The 22,395-nt window shown below is 42.4% G+C and overlaps 1 protein-coding gene across 1 annotated transcript in view; it reads left to right on the forward strand.

The window, feature by feature from the left end:
• Window positions 1-22,395, forward strand: part of AK5 (adenylate kinase 5) — a 155,855-nt gene that overhangs the window by 87,053 nt on the left and 46,407 nt on the right. Inside the window, exon 8 of the mRNA XM_090050357.1 lies at window positions 8,382-8,458. Within this exon, the coding sequence (XP_089906483.1) occupies window positions 8,382-8,458 (77 nt within the window). The remainder of the gene's footprint in view (window positions 1-8,381; window positions 8,459-22,395) is intronic.

Here is a 22,395-nt window from a genome sequence, read left to right on the forward strand (position 1 = left end):
ATGAAATGTCTAAGCACACTTAGTTTTTGTCATCATAATTGACAAGCCAGACCTTGTGTTCCTCTTATAAGATGCATTTGCAACCAACTATGCAACAAATATTTAGAGAAGAAAAACAAAAGAAACTGCTGTGTGTTTTTTGTGGGTTATAATGATATTCTTCTTCACTGTTGCCTTTCATGATATATTAAGGCTGTTGCCAAGGACAACAACCTGTCATGAAATTCCACTGTAGAAGACTGCAGTAAGGTGTATATTAGAAGCATCTTACTGAGAGCAAAAATGAAACTGCTAACATTCTAGGGCCAAATCAATCCTGTAATAAATTGATTTTTCTTACAGTATGTTCCTCTTGAAGATTGTTTCCCAAGTGTTACTCCAGCTGAAAATGTTAATATTTAAGATTTATTAAAAGCTTTTTAGACAATTTTTACAGCAAGTTCTATGTAAAAATATATAAGGATGGTTTATTGTGTTAAGTTTAACAGGTTTGCCTACAGGTTAAAAAAATACAAACACAAACAGTTCAAAGAGCCTGCTTAACCAATTTGCATCAATGTAAATGCAAGGAGCTGGCAAGCATCATAGGAGTTGGCAAGCATCATAGCTCAGCCCCTGGCACGGCTCTTTGAGATCTCCTGGCGCTCTGGTGAAGTGCCCAAAGATTGGAAGAAGGCCAATGTCATGCCTATCTTCAGGAAAGGGAGGAAAGTGGATCCGGCAAACTAAAGGCCCATCAGCCTGACCTCTATCCTGGGGAAGGTCTTGGAAAAGATTATCAAGGAGGCCATCCTTAACAAACTAGCTGATGGCAACATCCAGATGGATAGCCAGCCTGGGTTTGTTGCAAGTAGGTCTTGCTTGACCAATCTCATTTCCTCTTTACGACCAAGTGACCTATCACCTGGACAAGGGGGAAGAGATTGATGTCATATATCTCAACTTTAAAAAAGCCTTTGGTCTGGTATCTCATGATTGCCTCTTGGCAAAACTGGCTAATTGTGGCCTCAACCTCACCACGATCCGCTGGCTGGGGAATTGGCTCCGCGGCAGGACCCAGAGGGCGATGGATGGAAGTCAATTGTCATGGTGCGCTGTGACCAGTGGGATCCCTCAAGCCTCTGTCCTAGGGCCTATACTTTTTAACATGTTCATTAATGATGTAGACATTGGTGTCAGAAGCAGACTGGCCAAGTTCGCTGATGACACCAAACTCTGGGGTAAAGCATCCACAGCTGAGGACAGGAGGGTGATCCAGGCAGATCTTGATAGGCACATGAAATGGGCAGACAAGAACCTTATGGTGTTGAACACCGAAAAATTCAAGGTTCTCCACCTTGGGAGGAAAAACCTGCAGCATCCTTATAGACTCGGCAGTGCTACGCTGGTTAGCACTACAGATGAAAGGGACTTGGGGGTCATGATTGACCACAAGATGAACATGAGCCTTCAATGCAATGCTGCAGCTAGTAAAGTGAGCAAACCACTGACTTGCATTCATAGATGCTTCTCAAGCAAATCCCTGGATGTCATTCTCCCATTGTACTCAGCCTTGGTGAGGCCGCAGCTGGAGTACTGCGTCCAGTTTTGGGCTCCACAATTCAAAAAGGATGTGGAGAAGCTTGAGAGAGTCCAGAGAAGAGCCACACACATGATCAGAGGTCAGGAAAACAGACCTTACAACAACAGACTGAGAGCTATGGGGCTCTTTAGCCTGGAAAAGCTCAGGCTCAGGGGTGATCTGATGGCCACCTACAAGTTTATCAGGGTGCTCACCAGAATCTGGGGGAACATTTGTTCACCAGAGTGCCCCAAGGGATGACAAGGTGTTGAATGGTCACAAACTCCTCCATGACCGTTTCAGGCTGGACATAAAGAAGAACTTCTTTACTGTTCGAGCCTCCAAGGTTTGGAATAGACTGCTGCCGGAGGTGGTTCCAGCACCCACTTTGAACACCTTCAAGAGACATTTTGATGTTTATTTTGCTGGGATCCTATGATCCCTGCTGACTTCCTGCCCCTGGGGCAGGGGCTTGGACTCGATGATCCTCCAGGGTCCCTTCTAGCCCTAGTGTCTATGAAATCTATGAAATCTAATGTTCCTCCCTTTTTATGGCAAGTTAAATTAATCACAGCTAAATTTAGGTAGATTAGTACAATTCAGCTCTGTGATATAACTGAACATAGTGAACTGAAGAAAAACCATGGTTGTTATCTGCATTCATGAAAAACTGCTGGTTAACACCTTTTCAGTCAATGTGAACTGCACCTTGTTACAGATGGTCATACAATGCTTTTGTGTACCTCTCAGGATCAAAACAGAAATCAGCAAACAAAGTGAATCAAGCTGTCCCAGGTCCCACACTGACCCGTGCCTCATATGGAAGTACAACTTAGCAAAGGTCCTGACCTGGAGGCATGGGGTGCTGGGGATTCCCTGAGTCCCATGCTACCCTGTACCTTTACATGAAGCACAGGACCTGTGCGGGCTTTCCCTGTTTATGGAGCCTCATTCCTGAGATTCCCCGAAGAGGCTTTCTATTAGCAGAGTAAGCTGGGCAGTAGGGCTGTGCAAAGCTTTCGTCCATGATTCAATTCAGCAGAGATTCGGCCCAATTCAGTGACCAAATCTCCGTATCCAAATTGAATCAGAGGACCCTTTAATCTCTCCGAATCGAATTGTAACCCTCCAAATCAATTTGGAGAGATTCTGAGATTCAGACATAGACACAGCTTTATATGTTTTTTCTACATACCTCTAGGTACCAGGTGGTTTCATAGTTTCATAGTTTCTAGGGTTGGAAGGGACCTGAGCAGATCATCTAGTCCGACCCCCTGCCATGGCAGGAAAGAGTACGGGGGTCAAACGACCCCAGCAAGATGTTCATCTAACCTCCTCTTAAACACCCCCAGAGTAGGAGCCTGCACCACTTCTCTTGGAAGTTGGTTCTAGACCCTAGCCACCCTGACCGTGTAGCGCCTCCTGGTGTCTAACCTAAACCTACCCTCTGCCAGCTTGTGACCATTATTCCTGGTCACTCCTGGTGGTGCTCGGGGGAACAGTGACTCCCCCAGTGACTGCTGATCCCCCCTGACTAGTTTATAACAGGCCACTAGATCCCCCCTCAGCCTTCTCTTTTGGAGGCTGAACAGGTTCAGGTCCCGTAGGCTGTCCTCATAGGGCCTGCCCTGTTGTCCCCTGATCATACGAGTGGCCCTCCTCTGGACCATAACATTTTTATGGTGGCACAAATGCAATGTCAAGTAACTTCTGTTTCTACCCTTAGGCCCTTTCAACAATACACCCACAGGCATATGCACTTATTTTTATGTATCACATCTGTACAGTGGAGCTTGTGTGGCCTTTGGCACTGGGCTGCCTTTCTGTACTGTATTTATCAAACTCCAAGACAACTCTGAATTTAAGAGCCACCCTCTTCCTCCCCACCCCCCGTAGTTAGATTCTATTAATGGAAAATACAATTTTGTTACATTTTTCCATGTATATCTAATTATTGGAGGGTCACCTTAAAATTTTGCTCTCCACTCCTGCAGACAGAAAAGCAGTGGCAGGGGGCCAGATGGTGGGAGAGGGGTAGGCATTTGGGAGAGCAGTAGGGAAGCAAGTGGAAGGGCAAGTGGTAGGGGAGCAGGTGGTCAAAATATGGCCCATGGGCCAGATACAGCTTGCAGAGTGACTTTGTCCAGCCTGCAGTGAATCCCTTGGTCTCGCCTGCTCCAGGCACTGTCTAGCCTGTGGTGCATCTACTCAGTTGGTCTAATAAAAGATATCACACCTACCCAAAGAAGCGTGTCTGTTTTTTTGTGACATCTTAATGTGCATTAAAAGAGGCTAATTTGTAGACATGGTTTATAAGACTGCTGGTGAATCTACATTCATTAATGTGCTTTAGGTAATGCTCATTAAATCTAGTACTGTTGGGCATTAATGCACACACTTACTTTCCAGCAATGGACTGGAGATCCACCACTTTGATTAAACGAGTCTGCCCTGCATGCAAGCTTGAGAAAAACTTCACTGCACCACATGCAGCTGTATAAGCAATGAAATGCACATCAGCACACAGAAAAAGGCAATGGTGCACTTTTGAAATAAAGCACCTCCAAGGTATTTTAGTTCAAAAGCATTCTGCCACCATTTTGTCAGCACTGACATGCATTTTGCCACTTATACAACTGTATGCATTGCAGCACCAGGTGCATTGCAACACGTACATGTGTAAAAATGCCCACTGTTGTGGGCATTTGTGAAGTACTAGAAGTGTTAGAAATTGTGAAGTCTAGTTATGAAGTGCTAGAAAAATGTGCATTACCCTATTTTAATGTGCATTACCTAAAGAGCATGTTTTTTTGTGATGCTTTAATGTACATTAAAATAGGATAATGCACATTAAAACTCATGTGTAGATGCACCCTATAATCAGTACCTAAGGCTATATAGTCAGTAACTTGATTGGAAGATCTAATAAAGAAGTTAAATGAACTGGATAGTTTTGAAAATGGACACAACTGTAATTTAATCCTCTCCACTTTTCACTTAGGAAAACATAATGGACATGAAAATTTTCTCGTTTCTTTTCCCTGGACCTCTGTGACCCTAATATATATGTATACATCAGAATTGAAAGCAATATTTAGATTATAAATGTATCTTTTCAGATCAGATCTTGGCTTCCAGATTCTATGTCCCTTTTTCAGGATGGCATTTTAAGCATTTGTGTACTTTTAAGCATTTGGAAGCTCTGATCTAAAGCAGTGGGATTACTCAGATACTTACATGTAGATCTAATGTAAAAATGTCATGTACTTAAAACAAGTGTTTAAATGTTGCGCTGGAACTGGGCAATGAATTTGAAAGGAAAGGTAAGACAATGCACCACCTGAAGAGCTGCCTCTTTGCAATAAGCATATTACATGAGTACTTGTGTTCCATATTCCAGTATTCAAGCTTAACCATTCTATAATTTTTATATTAAAAGTGAATTAAAACTTATTGACATGGCTCAGCGTATTACTAAAACAGTGGCACTGAAATAGGTTGAATAACAATGAACATACACTGATGTTCAAACAAAACATTTGCAAAGTCTTCTCTTTTCCACTGGCTTGATACATTTTAAATTAGGATTCATTGCTTCCCTTTTGATAGCTGATGAGAGTATCACCAGTGCTACATAAACTGATAACTCTCCTAAACCTTAGTATGTAGGGTCTCCAGCAAACCTGAGTTGAATTTTAGATCACTCTCCCACCATCAGTATCCCTTGTCATAGTTCAAGATCTTTCCATTCAGTCATTTCCATTATTCTACGGATTGAATACGATGGTCATTTTAGTGAATAGACAGTCAACTACCCTTTCCACTTAAAACCCATAGATTAGTTACTACATTAGAGCATGGATACAGCAAGATAGGAATGCTTCCTTCTAAAGTAGTTAGACTGGGATGAATAGGTTGCTAATCTCCCCTTCCAACAATGCAGCAGAAATGGTGTCGCTGGCTGCCTCTTGCGTTGTCTTATTTGAGAACAACCTCTTACTTCACTGCAGGCCATCCTCTTTTAGATGACCCAGCAAAATTGCAATTCTCTGTAGAACATTCACTACAGATAACTTAGCTTTTGTCAAGTCCTCAGAGAAAAAAGAAAAGAAGAAACTCTTTGGGAAGAGGAAGGAGTATCCTCAGGTAAACTGGGTTCACAATTTGAAGAGAAACAGCCTTAAACATTTGGTTGTGTTAAAAATACATACCATTATGTCTTCTGTTCTGTTAAAAATACATACCATTATGTCTTGCATGACTTACGTTTGACTGAGGACCTTCAGAAATAAAATCTTTCAGCCACTGGTGTGAGGAAGAATACTGCCAGGTTGGCAAACATGGACTATACTGTAAACACGAAATACAATTATGCATTCTTTGCCATTGGTAGATTCAACGGAAAGTAACACTTGATTCATTTACACAGTCAACACACTCACATATCTCACAATGGCCACTAACTTTTACCCTGCTCTTTGTATTACAATTTGTAGCACAAGATTTACTGTAACAAGCAGATCTTTTCAATAAATAGGTCACAAACCATACGTATCAAGTATAGAATGCTGTATACAACTATTGGATGTTATATGGCAAGGAAACTGTATTCCTTTTCTATTCATCGTAACAACCTGTAACAGTATACAAGAACATTAAAAAAAAGGTGATGGTGAGTCAAATCCCCCTTCGGTGTAACTGTCAAAGTCACTGAAGTTACATCAATGATGAATTTGGCAGTTGTTATAATATGGATTACAAATTAAGCAGCACTGGAATAATCACTTCTACAGAGCTTTATTGTTTTAGGCTAGAAAGAGACATCATCTATGGAGCAGGATCAGCTGTTCCAGGATGTGTTCCTGCACAGCTGATCTGCTTCATTAGCATCTACAGATGTTGCCAGGGCTGATGCCCTGCAGATTCAGCCCCTACTGCACCCAGGGCTTCAGGGGCCTAATCCTCTGGGACAATAGCCCCAGGTGCCAAGCCCCTGACTCGGCACAGCAATGAGATACATGTCCTGAGGAAATCCCTGGCAAGGGATCCCTACATGTGGGGAAACCCCTGTGCAGGTTCTCGCACATGCCAGATGTCCTTCTTGAGTCCCTGCTTATGTTCTGTCTTCAGTGTCTACCTCACCCTTTACACAGATTATTTTTGACATTTACGTATTAATTAACAAAAACAGCTGATGCTTCAGTGCACCTGGCATGAATGAAACTGTAAGGCTTATTGTGGACTATGCACAAAAAGATGGCTATCCAGATAGCTGTTTCAACAGTAAGAAAACCATTGCACCAAGATCAGTAGTATGCTGAAGTCTGTCATTAGTAGTGCCTGTGCTCCCAACAGTCTTGCACTGTATTGCCAAGTATAGACATTACACTTTTACCAGTATAAGTGATCAGAAACTGGTCTATGTCCATAACAGAACAGAAGTTCAGCACACAGACTGGTTTAAAAATGACAGATCTCGGTCTAAGATTTGCCCCACACCCCAAAGCGTGTGCACTATTGCACTTACAAAACCCCGCGTAACTTAGATTGATTCTGCTTTGGGCTTTTTGAATATCTGTACCTAACCTATGTGTAAACATGCAGACAAGAACATAATTTCCTCTTCCTTGTCCACATCTTGCCCAACTGATGACAGCATAACACAATAGAAATTACATTTTTACCTATTCTAGTGGTCTCCACTGCAGCCTTTTAAGTCGATGACATTTAGACTCGCACATGAATTGCAGTCAGCTAGTTGGTAGAGTTTCCCGCAGCACCATAGAACGAACCTCAGCACTGTGTTCTGGGAGTGGGTGCGGGCCTTTCATTTCTTCATTGTTTGAACCTGGTCTATCAGCTCCTTTCAAACTCTATGCACTACTGGAAAAGTGACAGGTTCAGAAGTTAAACAAGCATACCCCTAACAAATGTACCACATTTTATTTTTGATCAGTTCACTGAAAATAAAAACACCATTAAACCAGAAGATGTAGACATTTCTATGTTATCAGAAACTCAATAATCCTGTAATTAGGCATATAATAAACACTTAAACTTTCACATGTACCAATAGTGATACCCTCTGCTGAGCTATAAATAGGGCTAAATTATAAAAGGCGCGGGAAGTCTTTCCTTCTTTCAGCACACAAGGGACTGGCATAACATGATCCTAGTCCTGGGGTTGTTAATAGAAAGTGAGTGTTTCTGGGCTTCAGAGGGAAGATCATGGCTTTACATCCCTGTACGTATGGACAGATGGACTAGAGGGTTGGTGGCTGATCCAGTTTGGCAGTGGGCACACCCAATACCTGTGGCAGTGCTGAGAAATTTACCTTCTGCAGTCATTTATATCAAAGCAAAGTGAGCATAAATGATGTCTACACAAAGTAGATCATGTCTTTCCCCTTCATTCAGTGAGACCTTTCTCTTTCCCAAAAAGAATCAGGCTATCATTCTTCACTACATTAACAGTAAATAACAATTCCAATTATATTTTTATGGTGCACTGCATGGCATCACTTTGCAGAACACACAAAAAATAACCTGCCAATGACAGGCCACTTCTAATAACTGCTCATTAGTAGCATTTGTTGCAGCCTTTAATAGACCTTCCTATAGAAACAACATGTTTATTAGAATTCTTTCACATACAGAATTTCCTGGGTAGTATTTTTTTACCTGTGTGTTTGCTCTGTGTTCACATACACACACACACACCACTAAAGGTGCTGGATTGAGATTAGAAAGAAAATATGTTCCACCATGCAAAGTGAGACCTCGCAGTTCATATCTGAAGTTGTTTTCTTTCCTATTTTAGGGTCAAATGAACTTGATCACAGTCTGATTATGGATTCTGGAGATATGCTGGATACTGAATTTGACTTTGAAGATCAGGTAACTACTTATAGTCTCTGTGTGAGTCTGTCTATCATATACACACAACACACACACCCTTTCTGGACATTACTTTCTAGATCATACATGTTTAGTAACTACAGATAGTATTTTCCCTGAGAAACATGGATTTAATATCTAACATACTTAAGGGCATACTTTTGCACCTTTTAACAATATTTGTCCTTTCAAAGTACTGATCCACTGGTTTCCTTTAACCATGTCTGCTGCAAATGCCTCTTTACTTTCACAGCCTTATATATTCTCCCCCTTCTATTCTTATTCATCTTTTGCCCCCAGTTCATTAACTGTTCTTTTCAGCTCTTCAAACTCTCAGTGTTGTGCCTGTGTTGATGCTCTAAACTTGAGCAAACAGCCTGCCTCTCCCTCCTACTCATTTCTTAAAGGTGCAGACAGAAGTGACAATTTTTGCCCAATCTGGCCACAGAAAGTGGTGTATAGCTATGACCAAACTCAAGTGCTCAGCTGTAGACTACTTCAGAAATGGCTGATCCAGCAAAAATCTGGACTCGATGATCTCCCGAGGTCCCTTCCAGCCCTGATGTCTATGAAAAATCTGAACTTTCATTGCATGAGGGTTCAAATGGAGGCATTTAAAAAAAACAGCATCCTTTGTAACTTGTATCTGTGCTGCCTCCCAGCCTGTTGCTGTTTTTTGAATGGGAGGGGGGAAAGGGAGCAGAGGGAGTTCGGTCTGGAGTTTTTTTAGTTCCCTGCTGGAAGGTATGACAGATGTATTGAAGCCCCCCCTTCCCCCAAGTAGGGGGGCGCTCCAATTCACTCACCCCATCCAGTGCCAGCTGGAAAACTACTAGAACAAGCTCCCTCTGCTCCCTTTCCCCCATCCCATTCTGAAATAGGGACAGGCTAGGATAGAGGAGAGGCCATTGCTAGGGGAAACTGGATGCAGGCTGGCAGCCAGCAACTGATTCCCTTCCCCCCTTGAATCAACAGTAAACTTCTGTTAGGTCCAGGGGATCTTTGTAACTCAGAACACTTCCTGCAATGTGTTGTGAGTTACATCAAAGAGCTGCACTTCTGTCTGTGCCCTCCAAGTTTAAAACCCGTTCTTTCATCAGTCCCTCTTGAATTAAAATCTTCATCAATGAGCTCTCTAAAGTTTCCTTTGTCATTGCCTTGGCTGGGTTAACCTTTAATCTTTAGGGCAGGAGAAGGGTCTTTTATGCTCTGGAAAGCAGAGGAGATGTTTATATTTTGTATTTTGTGTAGCAGGTATACATACTCCTGACAAATTATGAACCTATGGAGAACTATCCATGTTGGTCTATAATATGTGCAAAATAAAACAAATGATTTAAAAAGTGTCTTTTCATGCATCTCACAAATACCTACCAATGGTAATGGGAACAAGTGTATCCAAATTTAAGTAACTGGTAATTTTAAAGTCAGCTATTTATGTTTACTATGTAACTGATATATTGTTAATGAAGAATGAAAGCATATTCAATGTTTTCATGTTTTTGGGAGGTTTTTTATTAACCTCCCACCCCCCCCCCAAACCCCCCGCCCAGGAAAACAGATCAAGATAAAATTAAAAAACACCAAAAACAAACCAAAAAACCCACTGATTGTATTTTACTCATTATTAATGCAATGTCTTTCACCAGATGCATGCTAGACATTTTGCAGTAGCAGGAAAAACCAATCCTGCCCAGAAGCACTTTACAAACTAAGTTCAGGCATGACACAAGAGAGAAAAACATATAAAAAGCAAAGAAAGTGATTGGGACCAAGGTTAATCATTAGGGTTACAGCTTACTCAGTAAATACAAGTATTGAACCAAAAACCTAAATTAGAAGTTATCCATAATAACATATCAAGAAAAAATAGCTAAATTACTAGAATACAAGAGTGAGAAACTGCTTGCATTCAGTGATTAAACTCATTTTGATTATGACTGTGACAATCCTCCATTGACTTATCAAATGACACATACTATGTATGAATGGTCTCAAGCACCAACAACCTTTACAATGAGACTCTCAAGTGAGATAGGAATATACGTCTAGATATTAGTGTGCTATGCAAGGATGTTATTTCATAAAAGAGCTGTCACGAAGAATGCGGGGGGGAGGGGGCTCAGAGGGCTGGTTTCCAAGCAACCTTACGCAGGTACTAAAAAAAGATGTTTAGATTTAGCAGAAGTTCTAGGTAGCCATTGAGCAACATGAGTTAGCAGCATTTGTACATTACTACTACCAGCATGTATGCTTCATCAGGACAGATCCTCAGCTGGGACTGATCAGCACTTCATACGGCTGAAATGAGGGCACAAAGAAGCCCTTTATGTCTGTACAGTGTTGGGGGTTCTCTTGGCCAGGATGATTCTTGGCATATGTTACAACAGCTGAGAATTTCCCCGCTATATACTCTTTCATCTAGAACTGCTCCTTGCACTGGCAGTTGGTGGTGCAAGGGGAAAGGAAGGTATCATCAGTCTGGTTCTGTCACCCTAGGATTTCCTACCTGCAGGAAATTTTCAAGCCTACAGCTAAGATGACTCCAAGAATGCTTTGTATCACAGTTACAATATGGTAGCAGTAACGCCGGTGGTCAAAACCATTTTGTATGTTTAATAAAAAATAATGTATATTTCTAAAAAGAATTTCTAACATATATTAAATTCAAATTAATCTATTATAACTAATCTGAAAGCAAGTTGCCTGTACTCAACCTGCTGTTTATAAATGCTCCAGGAGTCTGAATATTTGCATTCAATAAGGCTCCAAAACACTGCAAGGCAGCACAAGGGGAATCACACAGATTGCATAAATTTGTAAAAGCAGATTTCTACATGAGAATGCTATTTCCATTCCTTCATTATTCCAGCTCAGCCCTGTAACTAGCAGAGCTAATATATGACAAATGGAGTTGGCAGGTATTTTAGAATCAGTGCCAAGTGCGTGATTCAGAAAAGAACCATACAGTTTACCTTGCTCCGAATTTCTTGCAAAATAATGAACCAAAATTCCATTTAGCTTTAACCCCATTCTTTCTCCGATGTATTGTCCATAAAAGCAGAGAATTTTTACAACCATTCAGTTCTGACTGTTCCTCTTTGACCCAAGATCTCTAGGCACATCAGAACATAGATACAATTATAGATATTCAGTTATCACAGACTGCAGCTTATGCCAATTGTAAAGTAGAACTTGAAGCTATTAAATCTTCCATTGCCAAAAGTCTTCCTAGACTGGGATGTTTGGGACAGACTTGGGAGTTTATGCATTCTGCTTAATCAGATATAAAAGGAAACTACAGTGTCAAAGGAAACTACAGTGTTTCAATCCATAACCTCCAGTCTGAAAAGAAAGGCTATATATTTAGCCAGAGTATTCACTTACCAAAACACAATATAGCCAGTGATGGCCAATCTTTTTGGCAAGTGTACTTCCTCCCACCCCCATCAGTGCTACTATCAGCTTTGGAGCTGGTTGCACATGTCTGTGGGGTGGACTTCTCAGTGGCTGCTCCAGTGCCTCATTTACTTTCCTCTCCATATACTACTGGACATGGACACAGAGCTGTGCCTCCTGTGATAAAAAAAAATCCCCAGGGGTAATGCTGTTCTGCTCAAGCCGTCACCGCCTAGACACTGCTGTGGTGCAGGGTTGCCATCTTCCATGGCTGGGCTGTGCCTGTCACAGCAAACCTCCTGGGGGAGGTGGCGGGTATTCTGCTGCCCCCTGCCACAGCTGCTGTGCAGTGAGCTTGCTCCTCAGGTGCAGTATGCATCACCAGAGTGCAGAGAGCTGGGGCAGACAGGACATTCTACAGTAGTGAGCATGGTGCTCTGTCTGTGCCACTTGAACCTTTAATGGAGTAGCAGTGCCACCTCCTGCCCTGTTTGCAGAGAAGATGGCAGAGTCTGGTAGTACTGACTTCTCTACGGAGAAATTGAGTAGACGAGTGGCGTGCAGCGAGTGTGATGTGCCCTACTGCCCTCATGGGCCTCTCAGCCCGGGCAGCTTGGGCCCAGAAAGTCTACCATTTTTTGCTTCAGCCTAGTGTGGGAGTGGGCACACCTGCCCCCTTGAAGCTAACACTCCTACCAGTCCAGCCTCAAGTGTCACTCACAGCAGCTGCATGGGCCTTGTGTGTCATGCATGCCATTAGTTAGCCACCCCTTATGCAGGCAGTGCTCACTGGGCACATCTACACATGCTATTAATGCTATAAAGGTTTCCTGTGCAGTAAAATACTGCACAATAAGCCTCCTCTGGGAACATGTGTACAGGCACTCTTTGTTCAGAGCAAATCTGCTCCCAGTAGGACCAGCCTGGTACAGGGCTGCTCCTACCCTGCTCTGGCTGCCTATAGCAGCCAAGGGGAGCTCCAGGGTCCCCTGGGGTACTAGCCAGGGGACTGGCAGGGAGTACAGGGGTTGGTCTTGATACACGCAGAGTCAGGAGAGCTCTGCTGGCTGCAGCAGCAGCTGTCTTCCGGCCCTGTGCACATCAGGAGGGGTCCTGATGTGCACAGGGCTGGGGGACAGCTATTGCTGCAGAGCTCGCCCAACCACATACACATGGGCATGGGGACAAGCTCTGTGCCCAGCAGGGCTTCCCTGTGCAACTAGGGGCTGGCTGGGCAGGAAAATCCCCTGGGAATGAGACAGCTCCCAGCCAGCCTTGGGTTGCTCAGGGATTTTCCTGCATGGCCAGGGGCTAACTGGGAGCTGCTCCAGAAGCAGGACAGCTCCTTGCCAGCCCCTGACTGGGTGGGGAAGCAGAGAGATCCCTTGTCCTAGTGCTGCTCGGTGGAGCTGGAAGACAAGCAGCACTGGGACAGACACCTACCTCATGCCAGCACTGCTTGGCTCCTGGGGGGAGTTGGGAGCTGAGCAGTGCCAGGAGCAGGGGAGTTTCCCATCCCCTGTGGCCACGTGGTGTTGGGTCAGTGTCTACACATGCTCTACTACAGTTTGTTTACTACCCGTATTTACAGGTAGTAGCTAACTGTGCAGTGGACAATTTACTCTGAAGTAAATGGTATGCATGTGTAGACATGATGCTTTACTGTGCTGTAGATTAGTTTACTGTGCAGTAAAGCATCTCATGTAGACACATTAAATAAAAAAATCTTAGTGCTGTCAAAGACATGGTATTAGAGCCCCAAAGCTGACTAGCACCATCATTTTCAAGGCTTCTACTGATCAGTTTCAGGGCTGATATTAGAAACTTTGGCAGCAACTAATCCATTTTAGAGCCTTTATCTCCCTTAATTTTCTAAGAGCCTGTCTATGTCAACTGCTTCCTCGTCACCATTCCTGGCACCGGTTACTATGCAGTTAAACAGAGTACAATTACATTATAAAGCAGGGGACCTCAGTCTCCAGCCAGTGGGCCAGATTTGGCTCCCAGCACTGTCATCCAGCCCACAGGGCTGTGGCCCTGTACACTACATTAAGCACATAGGGTGGAGTGGGGGCTGATCTCTGTGTCAGGGGAAGCTGGGGGCCCCTAGAGCCTGATCCCAGTCAGGCAGAGATAGTGAAGCACCCCGCACTGCCTCTGCTGAACCCATACCTGGCCAGAATGGACCCCAGGGACCCATGCTACCTCCAGCCAGGCTCTGGGTTGGTGGAGGCAGAGTGGGGTCCTGATTCTGGTGGACAGGGGTGGCATGGGGCCCAGTTCAGCCCACAGATTGGCTCCACCCCATTCATCTGATCTATGGGGCCGAAACTGTGAGCGTCACTGTTAGAAAGTGAATTGTGATGCTGAAAGTTTCCATGCATGTAAGTGATTTATACAGATAACAAACATTTGACAAAATGGAAGCAACAGGCAAAATATATGGGCTGGCATTGTGCTATGCAGGTAAGTATGGCACTATGTCCAATATTATGCACTTGTCCAATATTCATATATGGTTGTGGACACACTTACATTTGGAGTTGTTTCAAAAGGGGAATGTTTCAAAAGGTCAGCAGCTCTTACAGTCTAATTGTTGTTTGTGAACAAGAACAATTCAAATATTCAAAAGCTGAAAGATAATAAAATTATTCAGATGTAGCAAAACCACTCCAACTTTAACACTTGGATGGAGCAATGTTAAACTTGGAACAGTTTTGCTGCATTTGAATTATTCTTGTTCACACACAACAATTAGAATGTAACAGCTGCTGCCCTTTTGAAACATTCCTCTTTTGAAATGGCTGCAAATGTACCCTTGTCCACACCCTAAATGCAGTACACTGTATTATTATGGTAACTATGCGCATTTTAGCATTGTACATGATGGATTAATCATTGAGGTTCATTTACTGTTAAGCCAGAGGAGTACTTCATAGTCTGCACACTCAAAAGACTACTTTTGACAGACCAAGCTTTATCCTTAACCATTACTGAAAGATCATAACACAAGATTTTTTCATAACTCTTCCTATTCAGCAGCCTTTCACTGAAACATTTTAAACAAAAAACTCTCTTAAAGAATATTGCCATGCAAATAATTCTACCTTCATTTATGAGGTGTCCACAATCTTTTAATATAATGTTTAATTCACCGTCCTAGACTCAAAATGCTCAAAAATCTCAAATTCAGCTTCATCTTCCTCATCATCTAAATTTGCCACTACAATTCTAAAAAGAGTTGCTCCTCACATATCTCACAAAGGGTTTTTTCTTCAGTGGTACATTTTCACAATCTCCACTGCCAAAACCTTGAATAAAAGAAAGCCCCAGCCAGACAGGTGCTCTTCTACTACCAATCTTGCATGCAAAGAACAGTTGGATGCATTCTTCTCCTTTAATAAAAAATCCTAATAGGGTGAGATTAGTAAATATAGTCGAATCACTGCTTTAAGTCTAGAAGAATGGCATTAGGTTAATATCAGACTAGCTCCTTAAAAAAATAGGACAGCACTCCAGTGTGTGTGTGGCAGTTTGGGATCTTTACTAGAAAATGGGGAAAGTAAGGAAAAAGATACAAACATTGTGTAAATGCCCTGTAATGAAATGGATGGGCTGATATTTGGTTAGCCAACTCAACTGACGCTTCTTTGGAGAGAATTATGGTACTGAAATGGCCACACCGAAAAATAGAGAAATCTGAATTATTAGCTAACAAAAACACCTTCCTCCTATTTTCCCCTGCATACCAGTACCCCAGCAATTCTCTTGGCTACTTGTCCTGAGAAGTAACTGGATCGCTTTTGACAATTTACATAACAGTATTTTCCCAATTTGTAATATTTAATTTTAAGAAATGCATTTCTTAGCATTAATCATTGCACTTTATAAATAAAGAAGTATTTGTATTTTCAACAGTGGCGATATATACATCTGTGCATACTGTCTTTAATTAATCTCTAGAATGGCTACATGCTCTTACTGCTCCCTTTATCTAGTTATGCTGGCTATCACATTTCATGGTCTTGCCAAAAATACTGTAGTGTAGTGTAGTGCCACTTGATTCCTGGACTCAGGCATGTTTTAGTCTTTAAAAATTAGATCCTTAATTAAGTCTGTTGTTTGGCCTATTTCAAGTACATTAAGACTAAATGAGAGTATTGATTAACTGAAATCAGTGAAACATGTCAAAGAAAATAGCTTTTCTTCTGAAAGACAAGGCTTTTTGGACATCTTCAGTTAGCCTAAAGAATACAACCATTTATTCCCTCAGTAGATAAACAAAATGTGTCTGGTAAGTATCCAGGAAGGTTATAATCTGAACATATTTATGAAACAATACAAAGTTGACAAAGCACTTCAGAGGAAAAGTTTAAAAAATCCCCCGCCCATCCTCTTTTTTGGGTGTAACTTGTACCTTCCCAACTTGCAAACACATTTGTGACACAAAATAAATTGCCAACTGAAACCTGAGTTCTCTGTCTACTTACAGCAAATAGCCTGGTGCAAATATCACCAGCATCATAGAGACTGCCACTTTAAAATTTGGCCCAGCATGTCAGATATAAAAGAAAAAAAGCTGAAAGATAATAAAAGGCTTTTTGTTCAGGAATGACGAGCAATCCGCTGAATTAAGCAAATTGCATAACCCAATCTTTGCTGCAAATCCAAAACATTTATAATTAGAAAATGTGGCAGATCACTCAAAAAGCAACAAGCAAAAGAAAAGATGAAATAGAGAAAAAAGCGCACACAAAGAGAAATGCACTTACGCTACTAACTAGAAAAAGCAAGCTCTTAATTAAAAGGTATTGCCACATAATGACAACTCTTCTTAAGGTCTCCTGTTACACTGTCACTTCTAGTCCAGAGTAATGTAAAAACTAGGTTTTAGACCAAGAGCAAGTAATCAGCTGACCAAGTAACCAAGCAAGCTTTAACGAAAGCTCTTAATTATACCAATTCTAAGACCATCTTTCTGTGATTAACCAAGTTTTGTTACTTGTCACATTGTTATTTCTCATTTCTTCTGTTCTGAAGAACCATGAGGAATTCTTCAGCACTTCAAAGACAATACTTTAGGAGTTGACATTACAATAGACTAAGGAATATGGCCTGCAAGAATCTTTAGTTTACATTTAGCTTCTAAAGCCGCCTTTCAAAATAAGAGAAATGCCAAGTAAATAATTTAAGAAGCAGTTGAGTCAGACTGCAGGACAACAAACTATGATTTATTAATCATATACTTTATATTTTGTTCAGGCCATAAAACTCTTACAGTTGTACACATATGCAACATTAATCATAATGGGTCTCACTTTGTAATATGACCATAAGCATCTAAAAGTGCATGACCCTGTGGGCTTATCATTGCCAACGTAAGACATGTGATGGGCTTTTCTCCTTTATTGATATGCAGTAGTGTCATGTCAGATTACAAATCCAGATTCCACTTTTAGAGGAAGAGAGATTAAAACCTGGAGAGCATAAATGCCAGTCAAGAAAAATGGACACTCATAATACATCAGAGACTTCTTTTCTAAAATTCTGTCCTTACTTTAGGCAGATGAAGGATGTTTAACAAAAATCTATTGATGCCAATGAGCAATCTGTTCAGCTCAAGTTGCCATGGAAACAATCCTATTTATTACATGCTAAAAAAATCTGGTCTAAAAAAAAAAAGTGCTGCAGTTTGCCTTGAACAAAGTGCTCCTTCCATGCACCCAAACTTGAAGCGTATCTTTATCTGCCTCCATGCTACTTTTAGGCCTTCCAAAATCATTTGGTCATTTCAAAAGTGACCACACAATACCATAATAAAGGCACATAAAACAAATCCTTTATCTCAGTTCTCTCTCCAGCAACTGCAGATTTTCCTTGGAGGTTTGTGGGCTTTTTGGTCAGAAATGAGGTTGGCAGTTGCTCCCCCCTACCTCAAAAATATCAGATCCCACCTTCTAATTAAGAACATTATGGGGATCTTTCAGAGTGTAGGTGGCCTCTTGCTTCAAGCACTGCTGTCATGTTCCCACCATTAGCTGGCTGCCTGGTTGGAGCCCAACTCTCAGGAGCTCTTTTGGATTAGTGCAAACTTGCTGCAGACCTGAAGACATTTTATATCATCATTATCCAGGAATGGCTTATAGTTAGGCTCCCTATTTACTTCTGCAGTAAATAGCAAGACTGTTTTGTGGTATGTAACAGATGTCTGGACCAGAAGCATTATGCTCTACTAAACTCAAATGCATCGAGTACTATTCCTGAAGCATTTCATCTCCTCCCTAGCCTTAACAACGTTTGCCTTGGGATCAGCATACTTAAGCCCTAAAGCCCACATCTAAAAAAAGCATTTAGTACCACAATGCTGAGCCCTTCTATGCCTTATCTAAGCTGTCTAGACCCCCTATAAAATGTACAGGGAAAATGAGATATCTCAGAAAGAGGTCTATACAGGCATACTGGGCAGGAAGCTGCTGGAAGTCTTAGTTCAGTACACCTAAACCTGAATTGGGATGACCCCACGCAAGCTGGCAGGTTTTGGGTTGGGTGGGAGGTGAGTTGGCAGGTCTGTGTGGGGCGGAGGGGATGACTGCCCAGTCCCAGGCAAGGGTTGTGGTGTGGAAATACCCTGGTCAGGGTCAGGAGGTAAAAAGCACAGCCCTAGTGCTGTGGAGAGTGGCTGGTCTTTCCCAGCACCAGGGCCATGCTCTGAATGCATGTAAGTGTTTCCCAGACCAGGTTAACCCATGCCAATCTCACCTAACATGAACTACCTTTAAATCAGGTGCACCATTTTTAGGGGGACCTACTCCCAGTGAATGCTTGGACACCTCGGGCATTTAGACTGCTCTAACTTTGGTTAGGACGATCTAAATGTAGTGCTTGTGTGTACTCTGAGTGAAGAGTTAGCCAATGGGAAAATGCAGACAACAGGGACTATCACTGATCCCTACTTTCTGTCTGACTTCAGACTAACATAGCTAACTACTTATCTGTATCCATTAATGGGCTGCAGGTAAGTAGGGTTAGAGACAGAGGTTGGGACAATGGTAAATGAAAGAAAATGAGGCTCTGGCTGTGGTGCTACCAATAGACAGCTCCAGTAGAGAGTAATCACTTCTGTGTTGTGGCTGTAAACTGGCTTACCGGTGGTTATTTTTAAAACCAAATGTGTTCTTGCCTCACTGCATTTGGATACTCTTGATACTATCAGGCTTCATCATCTGACTTCCCCTGTTTTAATGTTCCATTATAAGCATAGCTACAAAATACCAAAGGCTGTATTCAATTTTTTTTTATGGTTTTTAAAAAGAAAGCCAGGAAATTACAAATGAAGGTTATGCTATGTCCTTGACTCATGATTTTGGCTGTCTATATTTTCTCAGCCCCATAAGTTCAAACTTCCTTCTCTGACATTTGTAGATTTGCTTCCCAGCCTTAGGGTTGTATTTTTCAAAGCAGATTGCTATTTTTATGTTCCCCTTAATTCCATTATATTCTATTTTGGTACCAAAATTTAAAAACAATGTGTCCTTGTGGAAAGGATTTGTTTTTGAACTAATGAAAATTTCTTTCATAATAAGATCATAGTAAATCGGGAGTTAAGACTATCTAGCCTCCTTTCAAAAGACCAACCATGTGTCACTCCAATCGCAGTATTCTCTTACCTTTTTATGACTTGACTTTTTAAATTAATTCTTCATAAAATAATGGAAGTTTGTTAATACATAAGGGAAGACCTAAAGAGTAATGAAATGAAGAACACAACTGTATTTATCTCTCAGTGGTGAATTATTCTAGTCAAGTTGGATTACTTCTTCTGGGCAGCATTACAGAATCAGTAGATGAAGCGAGTATAATAAATGCAATATAGTTGGACCTTGCAGAAGTGTCTATACTTGTGCCACAAAAGGTCTTTCTAGAAATTTAAGACAGATTATTTTGCAGACATGCAGTTTCACCTAAACTGAAAAAGCTGCAATATAGTTCATGAAAGTAATGATAAACAATAAGCTGGCACACAGAGCAATGAGTCCTACAGTCTGCCAGTGATGTCTAATGAGAACACAATTTAACTGGGATCATTATTAATAATCTGAAAAAGGAGATAAGCAGCACATTGAATTTGCAGTTGAGATATTCTATAAACTATCCATATAGACTTTTGCCTGCTAAGGGCCTTCTCTGTTAGCAGAGACCCTTAGGGGTACTTATTCCAAAGGGTATATATAAGTACTACAGATGGGCAAGAATTGTTGTAAATGCTACAGTAAGACTGACTAGGAGTGGTGGGATGGAAACGGACAAAGGTAAAATGAGTACCAACTTCAGAAAGGAGTAATTTAGATATTGGAATACTTTTCCAAAGCATGAAACTCCATTAATATTTAAGAAACAATGTGCTTGAGAATAACAATAGGTAGCAATCGTGTACTGGGAATATGGATTAGGTGTTCTGATAGAGTTCCTCCCATCTCTGTCTATTCCAAGGACGGGCAAAATACGGCCCATGGGCTGGATCTAGCCCACCAGGCCATTCTATCCATCCAGCCCATGCGGCTCTGAAAAATTTTAGAAAATTAATTTTTATCTGTCCTTGGCTGCCTGTCAAAGATAACAGGCAGACAGTAGCAGTAGGACCCACAGGAAGCCTACTGAGCAATAAGTCCAGCCCAGCTCCATCCCAGCCCCCCCCCCACCCTAGCCCCAGCTCCACCCCACCCTCCAGCCCCAAACCGGAAGCCCCTGCAGCTTCTCACCTCACGCCCCTGGAGCTGTTTCCTACCTCCCTCCATCCAAGTGGAAAGTAAGTTAAGATCAAATGGAAGGAGGAGGGAAACTGCTGTGAACTGCCCAGCAGCTGGGAACCCTGTGATGCTGGCTGGGCCAGGCTGGAGCCAGAGCAGGAAACAGTGGGCAGCGGGAAGCAGCAGCAGCAGCAGCAGGGGGATGCAGGGAGCGGTGCAAGGAGCAGTGGGGGAAATGGCAGTGGTGAGTGGCATGGGAGCCATGGGGACTGGCATGGAAAGCGGCAGGGGCTGCAGCAGTGGTGAGTGGCAGGGGCCGTGGGGCTACGGGGAGTGGCATGGTGTGGCAGTAGCTGCAGACAATGTTGGAGGCCACAGCAGGGACTATGGGGAGTAGCAAGGGCTGTGGCAGTGGCAAAGAGAGTGGTGGGAGCCATGGGGAGCAGCATGGGGAGCGGTGGAGGCCACAGCAGGGCTGCAGCAGCAGTGGAGGGAGCAGCCGGGGCCATGGGGAGTGTCAGGGCCCTGGCAACAGTGGGAGGAATGGCAGGGGCCTAAGGCAGTGGTGGGGGCCACAAGAAACAGCACAGGAAGTGGCGGGGGCTGCAGAGAGTGGTGGTGGCAGGGGAAGTGGCAGGGAAGCATGTGGGAGGGAAAGGGAAATGGCAGCGGCAGGTGGGTACAGAGCCTGTGCAAGTGGGACAGCAGGAGCACAGAGCCTGGGCAAGGGTGTCTGCCTGGCTGCATCACTTGTGGCTCTCACGCAGTCCGCAAGAGCCACGCTAATGGAGCCGGCAGCCTGGCCCCATCTCAATCTGGCTCTCCGATCCCACCCACTATACCCAGACCCCACCACGCACACACACGCCACACACCCTTACCACAATATACAATAGGACTGTATTTTGAGCTATAATGCAGTTACCTCTAGATACACTTTGTAAACACATAAATCAGTACAAAATATTTTTAAATATAAATTAAAATAAGTTCTAGTAGTTGTTTTAATTCTTTGTATATGATTTGGGTTTTTTTTTCTGGTTTCAAGATTACAGCACTCTTCCTCGCAAAAGGAGTATTTCCAGGGCAAGGGGAGGGACTTCCAGTGGCAAAGATCAGGGGCAAGACTTCTGGTTCCAATATGGCGTCTGGGGGTGAGGCAACTGTAAAGGGGTGGGGCTACCCGCACGGCCCTCAGCAACTCCCCAAAACTCAGTAAGCGGCCCTCCGCCCAAAGTAAATCGCCCACCTCTGGTCTATTCGTTCTGTGATAGCCTTTCTCCTCAAATAGTTTTACAAAAGCCTTCCCAGCATATTAGTCTGTCCATGAAAATACAGGTGGAGGACAATATTTCTATAACGCTTCACTAAAGTGTGTTATATTACTTCATATTATGGAGGCTCTGGAGGTGACTCCATAGTTAAAATCATATTAAAAAGTGTGCACTTAAACATATTCAATCTCCTTGCTTTATATGAAAAAATACACTGTATCCTTCCCAAACAGAACATTTATCTGAGTGCTGAATGCGTGTTCCAAGAACATAAAAGTAAAGATTAGTTTATGAGTAAAATCAATTAAAATTGGGTCTTTTAGACTTTTTAATTTGTTCGTTTTTGTCTTTATTCTAACTTACATTTGCTTAAACAGGCTTAAATACACAGCTGATCATAGCTTAAATACATAAACTCTTCAGACTTGTATAGACGTAAAACACATCTTGTGGCTAGACTATACTTCAACAGGTAGTGAATCAGTTATCAACAACTGTTACATCAAATTGCTATTGT

The sequence above is a fragment of the Crocodylus siamensis genome, chromosome 5, assembly GCF_052110815.1.
Source record: "Crocodylus siamensis isolate JL-2025a chromosome 5, ASM5211081v1, whole genome shotgun sequence".
In the NCBI taxonomy this organism is placed as follows: Eukaryota; Metazoa; Chordata; order Crocodylia; family Crocodylidae; genus Crocodylus; species Crocodylus siamensis.